The sequence below is a fragment of the Pseudocercospora fijiensis genome, assembly GCF_000340215.1.
Source record: "Pseudocercospora fijiensis CIRAD86 unplaced genomic scaffold MYCFIscaffold_2, whole genome shotgun sequence".
NCBI lineage: Eukaryota > Fungi > Ascomycota > Dothideomycetes > Mycosphaerellales > Mycosphaerellaceae > Pseudocercospora > Pseudocercospora fijiensis.
Window position 1 is genome coordinate 8,337,914 of NW_006921533.1, and position 14,819 is coordinate 8,352,732.

Genomic DNA, 14,819 nt, shown 5'->3' on the forward strand with positions numbered 1-14,819 from the left:
CGCCAAGTTGCAGGCCTGAGGTGGATGTTTGCAAACAACGCTTGTCCCAATCCGGCAATGCCGACATCATTTCCGAAGGAAGTCTCCTTGCACTACTCTGAGCTCTTCATCAACAACCACACATGCTCGTCTCAGAATTCACATCACAAACGCAGGTTGAGGAGCGTAGGCAAGCGCATTTACAAGAGCCAAGCAGTATATGTTTCAGCGAAACCATGATAAGGTGAACCTTTGATACAACCAATCTCTACCTCCAACCGCAGATACAGTTACAATTCCGGCCGCCTCCCAAACGGTTTCCCGATATGCTACGCTCAAATCAATTCTAGGATCCTCCTCCAAAAATTGATCTGGGAGGGGCTGCCATTGCACTGGCTAGGGCCACCAGGAGATCGCGTTGCTCTTGCAGGAGCAAATAGAAGTCCGCCCAACATGGAGCAGCCGAACAAGAAGATTGTCCTGTCAGTAAGATGGAGGATATCGCAATGCATCGAATCCCCGCCATTGTGGATGACGTCGCTCTTCTCTTCAAGGTGCTCGGGATCAAACAGAGTCGGAAAGATCTCTTGGCTCCCGCCATTCGTGTTACTTGCTCGGGTGTCGCTATGGTCCCAAAGATCTTCTTATGACGCTGTTGCAACGTCGGAGATGTGCAGGTAGATGCACCAGCATGGGGCGCCTGGGTCGCAGTTGAAAACGTTGATACGATCGATCGCACGAACACCCATGGCTTCCTTGTGCTGGGAAAGCATCCAAGCAACACCGGCTCCATGCACTGTACCCAGCACAGCAAGTCCCTGCGGCTCCTCGATTGGGTAGGATACGCCTGGCCACTATTCGCAATCACTTAGCACAGAGGAATCTCCAGGCTTGCGAATCACAACACTTACGACTCCGACCGCCTTCGGGTCTCTTTGACCGGTGACCATCCGCAATATATCCTCCGTGCTTTCAGTGACAATGTTGTACTGGAAGACGTGCTCCAAATTCTTGACGGCGTTGCCATCGCCAGCATTGTCTTCTTTATACTTGGCGCTTGCTTCTTCCCTGCCGACCCAGACCACATCACTCCATTTTCGGAAGGGCACTAGCCGACTGGCCGGAACTTGTAGGCCCAGCTTCGAAGCCATTTCCTCCGGACTGTAGTTGTAGGCAGCGATAAGGCCGCCGTTGGCAAGGTCGAAAAGATTCTCGTAGGAACCCTTAGTTACTGGATAGCTTCCTTGACCATCTGGTCCTTTGGAGGTGGCTTTGTGATCCATGCCGCTCACGATCCAGTCAGCTGGGTCCTTGCTCAGCTTGAGATCACTCAATGCTTTGCCGAGCTTTACAACTATTGCGGAGTCACTGAACCCGGGCTTTCCCAGCCTATTTGACCATCCATAGTCGACACGAATATCCTTCGCACTCTTCCCCTCCCGAGGCTTGAAGCTTGTATCTGTCGGAATAGTCTCTGCCGGGCTTCTCATATTGCAAAGGAGCCGAAACCCCTTTCTAGCAGCTAGGATCTTTCGCTTCTTGTTGGGATCCTCCTCATCATAGTCTGGCAAAGCATTGATCTTCTCCTCTGGAACCAACAGATACATTGGCTCAATCCATTGGTCGTCCTTGCTGTTGCCTCGAGAAAGTAGTGTTTGGTTCCGTGATGTCTCGGCATCAAAGCTTGTCAAGAGATCTGTGTCGCGCTGTGCAACATGCCCATGAGGTATGTCATGTGGGCGAGGTACCAGTGTGACTAGGAAGAGGATGTTGAACACCAGGATGACTGACAGTAATATCACAGCTCGCCGTGTCTTGAACGAGTTGCAAGCCATCTTTCCGGACATTGAAGATCAATCAGACCAGTTGGGTTAGGTATGCGTGCTAGTCAGTGTGGATACTAGGTGGTTGCAGCCTGGCACTTGGGCGGAAGTCGATCATGGGGCTTTCCTATAAAGGACCGACAAGAGAATCGCTCTTATGCATGATCGATGTTTGTGGCATCGTCACACGGCGCTCCTGGCTCGCGTGCAAGACCGGCAGCCTGCGTGGAGACTGTCACAAGCTGAAGATGTCGAATGACACGCCGTCGAGAATCTACGAGAAGAGGTTTGCGCCTCCTCGAAGCCAAATATTACCTGTAGAAGTCCAGTCTTATATTCGTAGTCTCGGCGATATCTAGAATAAAGACATATCGTCGTCGCTATTCTCTAGTGTATAGAGGCTTCGAGAGTCCGAAAATCTACCGAGAATACGAGAGTTAGCCGCGGGATCGGATTATTATTTGCGAGCGGTATAGAACAGGATATGCACCGGTACAGGCAATGAGGTAGTAGGCGGGTAGGCTTGGGTTTCTCGATGTGAACCTTGACCTCGACTCCACCTCAGCGGCGCACGACATCACGCACCACCATCAGCCGCATTCAAAACATATTCGTGGGTACACGCAGGAGCGAGGCATCGAGCCTTGTGGCGCTGCCAATGGACCGCAAAAAGCGCCCACCATGGGTCTACCTGCTGAGCTGCGCAATCGAATCTACGAAATCGCATTCGACATCAAATGCGAATATACTCAATACGAAAAGGGCAAGCGGTGTCTTATAGTAAGCAAAGAGCAGCAGTCTTTTGCGTGATGGCCCATTCGATGCAATAGAAATCCGCGTAAGCTGACTCTCATAATTCTGCGATGTAGGCGGCACCAGGATTGTTACTAGCCTGCAAGCAAACATATGCAGAAGGGCTGAAGATTTTCTACAGCAGCGCCAAATTTCGCTTCAGCTCAAAGTCTCGAGCAGTAGATTTCCTTTCTCGAGTCGCATGGAAGAACGGGCATGGCTCAGCTCTGAAATCAGTCACGCGGGTGTGCGCTTTCGAGACCGCCAAGTTTCCCGAAGCACTCTATGTCTCCATCTTTCCTCATCAAGGTGCACGTATAGAAGACTTGGGAAAGCGTCGGCTCTCCTCAAGTTAGAAACACGCATTAGGTGCAGACAACGGAATGATGAGACGATCAGTAGGCTTGCTGTCAAGGAATGGTCTCTGAATGACGGAGAACCAGTCCTTATCGCAGAGACATGAGCTCCTGGCCAATTCCGAAGCAAAATACTGGTCGAGAGCCACATACCCAAGTGTCAGCGGCTGCAAGGCTCTTGGACGCAGAGTCGCAGATGGCAGTCGCCTTCGCAAGGTCGGAGAGAGGAGGCTGAATCCAGCCGAGCAGATTCGAACATAGCGACACCATGACTGCCCGGGACGAGGATCTGCGAATAAAACATGTCAGACCTGTATTATTCGAGCTGATCAGTAAACTTCACAACATCCGGCAGCTTCGTCGGCGCATCTGTCCTCACATTCTTCTGTATCAATGCATCAAAAGTCGCTGCTTTTTCTACCCTTGGGTTGATGGGATCAAAACCCCAAAGGTAGCGAAGCCTCCTCAACATCGAGCTCGCAGAGTACGATGCAGTTGAGCCATCGCTATTCGTGCCTCTTTGCTCAACATAGCCCTTCTGAACCCAAGGCGAGATCAACCAGATGGGCAATCGTCCGCCAAGACGATCAGACTCAGACGTGTAATTCTGCCCCGAAGGAGTCTTAGCGTTGTAAGTCGACGAGTTTAGCCGAAGGGCGGTTGGTCGTGGGATGTGGTTGAGGAAGCCGCCAGTCTCGTCGAACAGTGCAGCTGACAGGTCTATACGAAAGACAGGACGAGCGCGAAGATGGGAGCATCTCAGAGTCATTCCGGACTATATGCGTCGGCTTTGACATGTCGGCTGGAGATGCTGTATCTGCGTGGCAGAGATGGAACGACGAGAACAAGTTCGATGTCCTTGGGAAAGGGTGTCGCGTCGTCGGCAAAGTGGGCCGCCGAGCCGAGATCTTGACCTCACCTCTTCTCTGCAATCAAGACACCAGCCAAGAATATTGATTAAATCAGGTCAGAAATCGGCGAAGAGGTCGAATAGTGAGTTGAAGACAATTTAGAAGGGAAGAGTCAAAGTATGGGCGGGCACAAATTGATGACTTTCATTGACTTTCGTTGTGAAATTCTTGAATTACCAAAGACCTGCGAGAGCACTACCTAGTTCTAGTACCTGGTACATCGAACCACCAAGCTAATAATTACAAAGATCGCCCCAAGTCAATTGGTACCCTATCAAAGCCACCAAAACCAGCGAGCAGCGAGAGCATGAAATCTACCAAAGTCGAATCAATGTCGTCGAATGCTGAAGCCGTGAAGAAGTCGAAAGTGTCGTGAAGTGATGAAGTCGCAGAGATGTCGCCAAATCTCAGACACCCATGCCAAGCAGGTACCCACTACCATGCGTTGGCCGGGGATCTACGTCGCCCTGCCCAGTGCATTCTCTTAACCCAACGGCCAGAGGGACAGAGCTCTCTGCGCATACACCGGAACGACTGCGTGGGTATATACCCACGTTTCGAACGGATGCTGGTGAAGGTAGAAGCCGAATGCAATCTCCATTGAAGGCAAGAACGGGTACGTGGGTGTAATACCAAAAGCCAAGGATGTGGCCACGTTCGAACACCCTGCTAGAGAGGCTACCTGGCACTTCTACACCATCGCAGATGTCGGTATCCTTGTGCCATCCCCTGCTCTTTGAACGGCCTCGCCGTGCCACCCTTGGCTCTTATCACCCTCCAACCACCACGCCGTCACGCTTTCATGCCTTTGCTCGCTGCTCGCTGGGTATTTCTCGCTCTTGCCATTGCCAAGTCATCTGTGCTTCTCGCTGCCTGTACACCTGCCCTGCCCTGCCCTGCCATTCGCTGCTGTCGGTCGTTGTCGTTGTCGTGGAGTTTGAAGTTCGAAAGTTGTGGTTTGTTGAGTTTTGTTGTGGGAGTTTCGGATGTCGTTTGAGGCGTGAATCGGCGCGTGATCGAGTGTGGCGGAATGTCAAGGTCGGTCTCGGAGTTGGACTGGCGAGTCTCGTGGGTGGAACTGTCGTGATGGCGCGTTTCGCTGAAGGTCGTGGCGGACGTGGTTCGCTCGCAAAGTAGCTGCGGCAGTCAGAAACACTGCAAGAAAGTGAGGGAAGCAAGCAAACCAGTTGTTTTGGTGCCGCCACTCAACCTTGCGAATTGTCAAAGTCAGTGAGAAGAGTGAAATGGTGAAAGATGGCAATGCTCACCTAGCAAAGTGTGGGTAGTTGGTGCTGGTGTAAGCGAGTGAAGGTGCTCGCGCCTCGTGTGAGCTATGGTGGGTGTAGGTGAGCTGTTGTTGATGTGCTCGATCTGCAATCAGTCAGTGAGGGGGGCGCGGATGATGGTCAGCGAGGGTAATGGACTTGCCTTAATGATGATGTTGATAGTTGATGGTAAGACATAACGAAGGTTGATGAAGGTTGATGAAGGTTGATGAAGGTTGATAAAGGTTGATGAAGGTTGATAAAGGTTGATAAAGGTTGATGAAGGTTGATGAAGGTTGATGAAGGTTGATGAAGGTTGATGAAGGTTGATGAAGATTGATGAAGGCTGAGGGTGGAAGAGAGTGTGATTATGGTTGTTGGTTGGTTGGTTGGTTGGTGTTGGAAGTGGAGGAAAGAAGTTCAAGTTGAAAGCAGACAATCGAGAAATACTTATACTGCTCCGCAAACCGAGACCGAAGCTCTGGCCACCCGTGACAGAAAATATCAGACATCACTTCGATTGAGTTTAGCAAGGCAGCCATTGAGAACGAAGAATCGAAGTGAAATATGCAAGGCGCTCGGACCATGCGTTCTCGTCCTTGCCAAAAGTCCATATATCCGGCCAGAAGCTCACATCTTTGGCCGTCAGGAAGCGACTTATGGCCTCACCGCTGCTCTGTGACTCACAAATGATGCGATAAGGTGACGCAAGAGCCTGGAAAGTGAGCAGATATTCGGAACTCGGCACGGCGGTGATGAGGCAGAGATGCCTGATAGCTGCCTGACAGCGTCGCTGAGCTTGGAGAGCAAAGATTGAAGGATGTAGGATGGAACACAGAGGACGGGTCCAGGAGACGGCGGAGCAAGTCACTTCGAGCGAAGGAGGATATGGTGAGATCTACGAGTCACCGTAGGAGGAGCACAGCGACTGCTGTATATGTCGGAGCGAGCAGCCAAAACTCTGTAGCCTACTCTGCAGCCTTTCCTGAGATCTTAGTTGACATGTTGAAACCATAAAGCAGGCTTACTCCCGTACTCTGTTCAGCTCTCGATGTCATAGCAGATCCACCGCACCCCTTCATGGTTCTACCTTTCGACCCTGGGTACCGCATGCGGATTCGAAACCATTTGCACCATCACAGTCCTCTACACGGTCTTGCAGGTCTTCTCTTATCCAAACATCCAGCCTCTACCGCCTCCACGCGATGCCTTCTTACTACGCCTTCAATTTCCCGCAAACCTGGAATGGACTGCTCTTTTGTGCACTTTTACACATTGCTGGTGCATGGCACGGATTGCTAATATCATCCTCATTCTATACGAAGCTTGACTACTTTGACCACGAGGAGATCACGACGGCTCGGATTCTCACTGCTGAATTGCGAAACTGTCGACTGAGATTTGGTGTGCTCGAGAATTGATCGCGATTGGCAGGAAGGTCGGGAGTGTAGTTCTCGAAATCGCAGGATATCAAGGGTCGAACCGAGGCGCAGCACCATTCGTGAAGCAGGATAGCGAAGAGAGCGAGAATACAGAGACCACATGAAGTGGTGTCGATGAGGTGAAGTCAAACAATGTGGGTCGCCTTCTCCACGACCGATCCGTCCCAGATCCATTGCCGTCAGTTGCCGATACCATGACCCCTGGTTCGGAACCTCTACGCGTGTCCATTTCATCGCATCGTCTTCTTTTCGCATCAAGAAGTAATCGCATCATGACCAACACCACCTCTCAAACGCCGACTCGTGAGCCAGTAGCCTTCAGCAGCTCTGCGCGTTGCGCCGACAAATTCTCTCCACCAAGGACAAGTAATGAAGAGCCGGCCGAGCTTTCAGGACACGGTTTCAACGGCTTGAGTCGCTCCAGCGCGTAGGCTCATAGATCTACAACGGGTGCTTTGAAAGTCCACGAGTGCTAAGCAAGCTGACATCTCCAAGAACACTGCAGCGCCTTAGATCAGATCGAAGAAGGCATGCCGAGGCCTACTTACACAAAAGAGGTGGAATGTATGAATGATGCCTTGGGAACTACTATATTAGAGCTCAACCACCAAACTACTGAGTTATGCTGCCCATAGATGGAAAGTTGGCTGCGTCGCAGTGAAGCTTGTGCAATCTATGATCATATCATGGACTTCCACATCTTCCAAGATACGGCGAGGATGGGCATGAATACTGCAGGAGCTATGAAACAGATTCTACCTGGTCTAAATGCATATGACGGGAGTGCTGCTGTTGTTAGGACCGGGTTGCAGAAGCTTTGATCTAGCTCAGGAGCGCCCTGAGCTGGGTACAGCACATAAGGCATTCCAGTGGTTTCTAGGCGGCATCGAATGCCCCATGCGGCGCTACAAGGCTCAGTTTCGGAGTTTTACACTGACTCTCAGCTACTCATTTCCGTGGCGTGGACTGTTTGCTTCAAGGCTGGTACGCGACCGGTCCGCGCTGGAACTTTCTGATTCCTCAGCCTTTGACATCGCCAGCTTCAGCCTTCACCTTTGGACATCATTCGTGTTCTCCTCACGCGCAGAAGTCAACCACTCGATTCAGAGCTGCATAATTTCGTCCTAACAGTCAGTAAAAATGGCTGCAACGACAGCCTCTTGGCGCGTCTTCCACACAGCAGAGCTTCTCGAGCAAATTCTGCTGGATGTCTCACCAGCTTCGACAGGACAGCTTGTTCACGACGCAAACTACGAATACAACGAAGGTGATGAAATTGACGACGAAGAAGACGACGACGAAGACGCTCTCTCGAGCCGTCTGACTCTTCTGCGCTGCCAGCGAGTAAGCATCGCGTTCCGCAATACCATTGCCAGCTCGCCGCAGCTTCAACGATGCCTGTTCTTCTCGCCTCCTTCAGCTCCCACCGCCAATTCCTTCCACTTGAACACCCTAGCAATTTCCAAAGATGCCATTTGCTATCTGTGCCACAAGCTCGATTTCGGAATGGAACTGTACAACGGACAGCTGAACTTCTACTTCTGCGATGCTAGTTGGTTCCGTGGTGCTCTACAGCTTTCGAAAGTGGACCGTCAAGCTTCATGGCGTCGCATGTATCTTCGAAGCGGAGGCCTGCAGGTGGAAAGAATTGCCGTCTGGGCAAATCGAGGACGCTATCTGATCCCAGGCGGCCCCTATCGCCAGCGGGTGGACTGGGAGGTCAGCCTGGCTGATCCGACAATTGGCGATGTGGTGGATGAGATACTTAGCATGTGGTTGCGACATGGAGGGCAGGCATTTCACCCGAACCGAGGTCAGCCCTCATATCATAGGAGATGATCACTGAAAGAACAGCCACTTGCACGGGTCTGACATCTTGAGCATGTAATGGAGAAGACACGATATCTGTCTTGATATGCCCGCGGGACACTGCAGTCCGAAAGTCAATAGGGCTGTGGAAAGGAAGATGGAGAGAAGACAGAAGCATTGTTTGGATACATGTCTGCCGGTGGGACATTAAAGTCCTTGGATCTGGGCATGTATTGAAAAGGAATCATCCTAAGCTGGACAGGAGTGAGCTGGCCTCAAAAATGACTGTGTCTTGCAGCTGACATATCCGAGAAAAAACAAAACTTTCTGAATCAAAGACACACATATCCACTACCACAAAAAGCCACCTCTCACATCTCTCGAACAATGACCGTCCATGCAATCCAATCCAATCCAGTCCCAGCATTCAAGCCCCAACAAACCCCCCAACCGCCGTCATATACCCATCAATCCAACAAAAATCCCCATGCGCCTCCCCATTCCGCGCTCTAGTATCAGCATAAACCTCCTGAACCAGCCTCTCAACCCTCTTCACAAACTCCACAGCCTGCTGCCTCGTCTCCACACCCCCAAATTTAATCATCGGACAACTTCCCACGCCCGGATTCGCAGCCTGACGATAAGTCTCTAACGCACTTTCCGCTTTGGAGAACGCATCTCTACTCTGCTGAGATTTGCCCGTGATGTTGAGGGCTGCGAGGAGGGCTTCGAGGGATACGAGAGAGGATTGGTAGGTTTCTCCGAGTTTTGTTTCGTCGTAGCCGGAGCCGGAAGATGTTAGGGATTGGGCGATGGGTTGGTTGGAGGGGCCGTTGGAGGGGGTTCCGAGGATGGAGGTGATGTAGTGGTTTATTGATTGGAGGTTGGAGGAGGCGGAGCAGAAGTCGGAGTTTATGAGTTTGTTGGAAGAGTTTGGGTCTTGGAGGTGGAGGGAGAGGGTGGAGAGTTGGTTTTGGGTGGTGTTTAAGGCTATGAGTGCGTTCTCGGCGGTGGTGATGCGGCCGTTACTGGTTGGCGGGGGGCATTGGTATGATGTGGGAGTCTTGACGATGTTGCCGATGTTTGTGAGTTGGGTGCTGGCGGTGTTGTAGTCGTTCTTGGCTTTGCCTTGGTTTGTCTTGACGATGTCATCGGCCAGGTTGACAATTGTGGCTTGAAGATTGATGATCTGGACTTGGGTGTTCTGAGACGCTGGGAGCTGGACTGGGACTGGAGCTGGTTCGGCTTCAGGATTTGCAAGTGGTGCTGCACTTGACAGGCCGAAGACGGCCAGAGCGAGAAGTGGGAGCTGCATATCTGGAGTCTGATGGTGTGAAGCGAGAGTGAGAATACTGTGAGTTCGTCTTGGTGGTGCGCGAGATGGTGTTTGATAGTTGCGAATAAATGTCTCTCAGCTGCTGGTCGGCTTCATCTTATATGGCATCATCACAAAGGTGTATGCCCCGTTCCTATTGCATTCTACTACAAGATTAGCATAGCAAAAGCAGAGCATCTCCATAAAGTCGCAATATTGCCTGACAAAGTGTCTCTCCATACACCACTAATCAGGAAAGAGCCCTATACTGGGATCACCTGAAGTTCGTATACAGTCGGCAGGGTGGTATTTGAAGGTCCAAATTTAGCCTATGTCTTATGGTGTTGTAGTGACACTGACACATTTTTCGCAGTCGCACGTGGCCGATGTGAGATCAGTCTTTGAGTGACCTGGTAGTTGGATGCAGTCACACAGCCATGCCGGGCTCTCCATGATGATCATTTCAATAAGGCTGACTTTTGGTTGCATCGGATCGCTTTTCAGCTGTACCGTCAGCACGCCACCCGTACAGCTGTCAGCCGCATCATGCAGGAACGCCATGTTCCATCGACCCTACCGATCAAGCGTGCTTCTTGCCATGGCGGAAGCTTTTACTCTCCTTCTGATATGGGTGAACATTGGCCCTCCTGATTGCTGGCTCGTACTTCATCGGGCTCATGTCCAGTATCATAGCGCTAAGCACCTGCCAAAAGACAAAAGTATTTTGTTGTGACGTGCACGCATCGCCAGCTGAACCGGAACTTGTGTTACTTCAAGAATGCTGCAGTGACTTTCAAGGCCCGGGACTGTACAACTGCCATCGTACTCGTGCCAGGTGTGAAGAGATGTCCACAGATGTGGAATGGGAGCACCGAAGCATCCACAACACGAACGTTGGCAGTGCCATACACCACATGCGTGTCATCCACCATGCCACCAAGCTCCCGGGACATCATCGCCGCTGTCGAGATGTAGTGGAAGTTCGAGCGATACGCTGACTTAACCCGGTCAGCCCAAACACCGTCACTCGCATTCGCGGGCACCGTAGCAAGACCAGGTGTCGTTTCTTGACCGAGCAGATCCTTGAAGGGCGATGTGTTAGCGACAGATGCTGACTGAATGTGGAGGCTGCCCCGAGACAATGGAGTCAGGCCCCAATACTCGAGTGAGGCACTATCACTTGAGGGGGCGTTAACGATGACTGTCTTCCTATCGAAGATGATCTTGTGCTCCAGCTGCTCGATGACGGTCTGATTGGCGACATTTCCTGAAGCCTCGACAACTTTCTATGCGTATGAGCCTTATAGAACTCGCAGAAGCAGCAAGGAGAGGTCTGATCCGAGAGCATGCGGAGTGGTGAGCATGGTGACTATTGGGTGGTGGAAGTTCGGCCTGAGGGAGAGTCCGCTTACAGTAGTGAGGTCTGCTTAGTCAGGTCTGATACAGTAAGTCAAAACGCATCACCGCAATCGAACACCGTCATGACCTTCTGATCCTTCTATGCTGGCAGAAGGTGGCCCTGTTATCTTCGTCTGTCAGTATGAGCGCCCGCACAACCATCCGGACAAGATCGGACGCCACAGCAATGCTATTTCATGCAATAACATCCTAGTTCGCCTCATGGACAATCACAGCGCCGAGACATGCCCATGTCTGTCAGGCGGTCGATATGCTTCTCTGAAGCATGCATGGTGACATGGTTCTGGTTCAATTGCTGATACACATTCCAGCCGAGAGCCGGGATCTAGGCTTTTCGTTCACACTGATTTGGAACTGGAACCCTCCTGGACATGAATTGAGCTTCATCACGATGGTGCGGAAATATGAAGGGGCAGAAACTGCCCAAGAATATCGCTATGGAGGCACTGCTGTAACAGCAATCCAATGGCCTTTCGACAATGTCCTGTCCTTCTTACCGAGACAAAGACTCTCTGGAAATCGAAAAAGCATGCCTCTCAAAAACGGATCGACTCTTGCTCTTGCGCATCGGCAGCCTATCATTCCAGCCCTGATCAAGCTTCCGCGAGTTTTCTCAAAACATCAGATATCACAAGTATCACGTATGCAAGTCGCTGAGAGCCACGCTGAACTACACAGATAATGCTTCAAACCGCTTCCGATCTCACAATCGAGCGGACTCCTTCTTATCAAATTACGAGAATATTCTCAACACCCGTGTTCTCTTCCGGACATTCTGTGAAGGCCAGGCGAGAAGCTCAATCATTCGCGTCTCGATCTGGGCGAGTTGACATAATGAGTACAGCGCCGGTACTTTTGGAGGCTACAATGGAGTCCCAGGCGAGTTTGTATTCTAGGGCGTGGACCATGAAAGGCGATCTTGGGATATGAATCGCGCTCTGAAAGACATGCAAACTAAATCAGACATCAACGCATTGTAAGACATGATTCACTCTCGGATGATGAGACACGTTCTGATTAGCGCCAAATTCGAGAATTTCCATGTTCGCGCAAGACGTAATATAAAGGGAGAGAATTCGGAGCTTGATTCAATGTTCACTTCCAAGAAAGAGCTATTTCAAAGTAATCATCGATGAGCTTGTAGACTAAACGACATCACTACCCACATCGCGACTCGAGTGGCAGCCTTTCGACAAGCTGTCGATCGAGTGCACCCAACTCTTCGGATACTTCTTTTGCAAGCCGTGAATCACTCGACGACAGGATGGCGGCGGAAGGATCTGCTCGCGCCGCTTCACGTCAAGATGCAAAGCCCAAACCTAGTCCCAGACTTCCTCGACTTTCACCTGCGCCGCTGTTCAACGCTGCTCTTAAGACGAATCCAAAATCACCATCTTCTCCGATCAGCATTCTCAACGACTACGTATCCCGAGGCGTGGCTCAAAGCACTCAGAAAGACTCGTCAGTCTCCAAAACAGAATACGATCAACTGAAAGCGGTCGTGTCTCGCGCCAAGACTGTGATCGCTGGTTGGAATTCGGACAGGTTGGGAAATGTCCTAGACTTGTTAACACTGGAAGCACAGGTTGAGCGTGTTGGAAAAGTGTTTCTTGCGAAGAATAAAGAACTCAAAGAATTGAGAGAGGACATTGAGAGCTTGAAGTTTGCTGCGTCGAGCCGCGAGCAAGAGATCCATGAACAAGCCGCGGCCGCTAACTCGTCCATCAAAGCACTTCAAGAAGAATTGGCGTCTGTGAAAGGCGAGAATGCATCCCTGGTACAAGCAAATACAGACCTTCAGGATCGTAACTATAAGAGTGCGCAACAGCTTCGAAACGAGATCGTGTCGCTGGAGCAAGACAAATACTTCCTGAACGAGTTCTGCATGGCCAAGAAGACCGAAATTGGGAATCTCAACGAGGACTTCAAAGCTCAATGGAACTCTTGTACTAAATTGGGACTCTGAAATCAAACATCGACTCTCTTCAGCAGACAATTGACCGTCAAACCGAGGAAGCTGCCGAGCAGGTTCGAGAGCACCAGAGCATCGTTGACGATCTGAAAGAGGACCGTGCTTCACTTATCGAGCAGTATCAAGAACAGCACCACCAAGCTTCAGAAAAGATCGATGAACTCGAAGATGAGCGTGCAGCACTCCAGGAGGAAGCATCAAATCTTCGCGAGGAGCACTATGCTTCACTGAAAGAGTCCGGAGATACTATTGGCAATCTGCAACAGGAAATTCTGGCTCTTGAAACTTCCAACTCCACGCTCGAAGAGAATCTCATGCAAGCGCAGTCTGCAGTTGAAGATCTCGCCCTGAGTGCCGAAGAGTTTGAGCAGACTGTGAAGCATCTTGAGCAGGAACGTAACAACCAGGCTAAGCACTGGCAGACTGTTCTGGAGAATGCCGAGGCACAGAATCGGCGTCTCTTGCAGGAGCTGGAACTTGCTGAATCATTGTTGGAGAAGTCCAGGGAAGAGACTGTGGCTGCGATTGAGGGTAGCAAGGAGAAAGAGACCGCAGCATCGCATCGTCTGCGAGAGGTGGAAGATGGAAGAGTTCACAGCTCTGCTTTGGCATTTGCTTTGGGAGTCGTTATGGGATTCATCGCGTTGTTTGGAGTCTTCTACTGCAGGGACTTGGAGGAGGAGATCTGAAGATTGGGTTGGCCAAATATCTGCAAGTGTGGAAGAAGGAGGGCACGGCGCAGGATTTGTTCAGTGTGCTTGTATGCAGAGCGAAGTGACTTTGAGAGCATATCTGTGCATTGAAAATGCAGCGCTTGGAAACAATACTTTCGTACATTCGGATAGCCCTTAATGAGATGGATGGAAAAGAATAAGAAGAACAGAATCGCTGAACTGACAGAATCGCTAAATTCACAGAATCGCTCAAAAACGCCCATTGAACGCCCCAACACAAGTAACATATCCCAAACACATCACTGTCTCAAATAAAACTGCACCCCACCATCATCATTCAGAGCCGTAGCATTCCCAATATACGCCCAATTCAGATACCCCCCATCACCAGCCCTCTGAAAAGTCCCATGATCGAAAATCCAAATCTCATACCCCATCGTGCCGAGCGGCGCTGCCAGGTCGAATTCAACATGTTGATGCTGAGCGCCGTAAAGCTTATACGTGCTGTCTTGATCGTGATACATGAGAATGTTCTTGGTCGGGTATTTGGCTGCGAGTCGGACGACTGTGTCTTGTGTGAATTGGGATGCTTGGTCGTAGGCTTCGTTGAATGCGTCTTGGACTTTGGAGACGACGTCCATGACTAGGGATCTCGTTAGGGAATTTTGGTGAGATTTAGGGGATGGGAGGGATTCACTGAATTCTGCTACTTCGACGGTGGCGCCGACGACTTCTGCTGCTTGCCGGTGTTGATTGTTGGAGATTGGAGATGGGGTTGGAGCAGCGATGGCAAGCGAGAGCATGGCGCTGACGGCCAGAAGATTGATAATTGAAGAGAACATTGTGAAGGTTGGAGTTGGTCGTATTGATGGCTTGAGATGCTGCGATATTGAATGCTGAATGAGATGCTGGATGAGATGCTTTGTTGTTTGGGATATCCGTCGTCCTGGCTGAAATCGGTCTTCTTATATCCTGGAGATCTGCATTCTCTTGTTGATTATACTTACAGCGAGAGGGGGGTCCACAGCCTTGACGGCTGCATGACGGACACAGCCCATCTGC

The 14,819-nt window shown here is 50.8% G+C and overlaps 10 protein-coding genes across 10 annotated transcripts; 4 read left to right on the plus strand and 6 right to left on the minus strand.

Moving 5' to 3' along the window:
* Positions 1-623: 623 nt before the first annotated feature.
* MYCFIDRAFT_77170 (uncharacterized protein) lies at positions 624-1,826 on the minus strand (the record flags this gene model as incomplete). Its single annotated transcript, XM_007924555.1, has 2 exons — positions 624-833; positions 891-1,826. 2 exons carry the CDS (start codon positions 1,824-1,826, stop codon positions 624-626), a joined length of 1,146 nt encoding a protein of 381 aa, XP_007922746.1.
* Positions 1,827-2,483: 657 nt separating this feature from the next.
* On the plus strand, positions 2,484-3,211 carry MYCFIDRAFT_77169 (uncharacterized protein; the record flags this gene model as incomplete). Its single annotated transcript, XM_007924554.1, has 3 exons — positions 2,484-2,582; positions 2,672-2,839; positions 3,038-3,211. 3 exons carry the CDS (start codon positions 2,484-2,486, stop codon positions 3,209-3,211), a joined length of 441 nt encoding a protein of 146 aa, XP_007922745.1.
* Positions 3,212-3,266: 55 nt separating this feature from the next.
* On the minus strand, positions 3,267-3,719 carry MYCFIDRAFT_30655 (uncharacterized protein; the record flags this gene model as incomplete). Its single annotated transcript, XM_007924194.1, has 1 exon — positions 3,267-3,719. The coding sequence occupies one exon, from the start codon at positions 3,717-3,719 to the stop codon at positions 3,267-3,269; it is 453 nt and encodes a 150-aa protein (XP_007922385.1).
* Positions 3,720-3,745: 26 nt separating this feature from the next.
* Positions 3,746-5,211, plus strand: MYCFIDRAFT_172730 (uncharacterized protein; the record flags this gene model as incomplete). Its single annotated transcript, XM_007925920.1, has 13 exons — positions 3,746-3,819; positions 3,852-3,916; positions 3,949-4,017; positions 4,044-4,213; positions 4,248-4,335; positions 4,370-4,432; positions 4,468-4,508; positions 4,535-4,796; positions 4,828-4,834; positions 4,860-4,978; positions 5,028-5,091; positions 5,116-5,166; positions 5,193-5,211. 13 exons carry the CDS (start codon positions 3,746-3,748, stop codon positions 5,209-5,211), a joined length of 1,092 nt encoding a protein of 363 aa, XP_007924111.1.
* Positions 5,212-5,238: 27 nt separating this feature from the next.
* MYCFIDRAFT_172731 (uncharacterized protein) lies at positions 5,239-7,433 on the minus strand (the record flags this gene model as incomplete). Its single annotated transcript, XM_007925921.1, has 17 exons — positions 5,239-5,584; positions 5,616-5,640; positions 5,676-5,802; positions 5,834-6,024; positions 6,050-6,099; positions 6,129-6,225; positions 6,261-6,295; positions 6,329-6,338; positions 6,367-6,391; positions 6,419-6,424; positions 6,458-6,813; positions 6,846-6,893; positions 6,926-7,000; positions 7,036-7,056; positions 7,119-7,156; positions 7,185-7,241; positions 7,267-7,433. The coding sequence occupies 17 exons, from the start codon at positions 7,431-7,433 to the stop codon at positions 5,239-5,241; spliced, it is 1,674 nt and encodes a 557-aa protein (XP_007924112.1).
* A 32-nt stretch (positions 7,434-7,465) lies between these two features.
* On the plus strand, positions 7,466-8,482 carry MYCFIDRAFT_172732 (uncharacterized protein; the record flags this gene model as incomplete). Its single annotated transcript, XM_007925922.1, has 5 exons — positions 7,466-7,657; positions 7,700-8,317; positions 8,358-8,381; positions 8,423-8,434; positions 8,462-8,482. 5 exons carry the CDS (start codon positions 7,466-7,468, stop codon positions 8,480-8,482), a joined length of 867 nt encoding a protein of 288 aa, XP_007924113.1.
* A 54-nt stretch (positions 8,483-8,536) lies between these two features.
* MYCFIDRAFT_210680 (uncharacterized protein) lies at positions 8,537-9,763 on the minus strand. The gene has a single exon (XM_007925923.1). It carries the CDS (start codon positions 9,690-9,692, stop codon positions 8,805-8,807), a length of 888 nt encoding a protein of 295 aa, XP_007924114.1. The 5' UTR covers positions 9,693-9,763; the 3' UTR covers positions 8,537-8,804.
* Positions 9,764-10,537: 774 nt separating this feature from the next.
* MYCFIDRAFT_112814 (uncharacterized protein) lies at positions 10,538-10,771 on the minus strand (the record flags this gene model as incomplete). Its single annotated transcript, XM_007925924.1, has 1 exon — positions 10,538-10,771. A coding segment is annotated over one exon (234 nt), but the record flags the coding sequence as incomplete, so codon positions are not given.
* A 1,604-nt stretch (positions 10,772-12,375) lies between these two features.
* On the plus strand, positions 12,376-13,772 carry MYCFIDRAFT_77166 (uncharacterized protein; the record flags this gene model as incomplete). The annotated part of the gene is made up of 2 exons (XM_007924553.1): positions 12,376-12,888; positions 13,101-13,772. The coding sequence occupies 2 exons, from the start codon at positions 12,376-12,378 to the stop codon at positions 13,770-13,772; spliced, it is 1,185 nt and encodes a 394-aa protein (XP_007922744.1).
* An 87-nt stretch (positions 13,773-13,859) lies between these two features.
* Positions 13,860-14,682, minus strand: MYCFIDRAFT_210681 (uncharacterized protein). Its single transcript, XM_007925925.1, has 2 exons — positions 14,455-14,682; positions 13,860-14,400 (listed from the first exon to the last, which is right to left on the minus strand). Exons 1-2 carry the CDS (start codon positions 14,597-14,599, stop codon positions 14,057-14,059), a joined length of 489 nt encoding a protein of 162 aa, XP_007924116.1. The 5' UTR covers positions 14,600-14,682; the 3' UTR covers positions 13,860-14,056.
* Positions 14,683-14,819: the final 137 nt, after the last annotated feature.

Coding starts and splice junctions, on each gene's coding strand:
- MYCFIDRAFT_210680 (XM_007925923.1), bottom strand. CDS start 9,692: ATGCAGCTCCCACTTCTCGCTCTGGCCGTCTTCGGCCTGTCAAGTGCA.
- MYCFIDRAFT_210681 (XM_007925925.1), bottom strand. CDS start 14,599: ATGTTCTCTTCAATTATCAATCTTCTGGCCGTCAGCGCCATGCTCTCG. Junction 14,401..14,454: donor CGTCGAAGTAGCAGAATTCA/GTGAATCCCTCC, acceptor CGAGATCCCTAG/TCATGGACGTCGTCTCCAAA.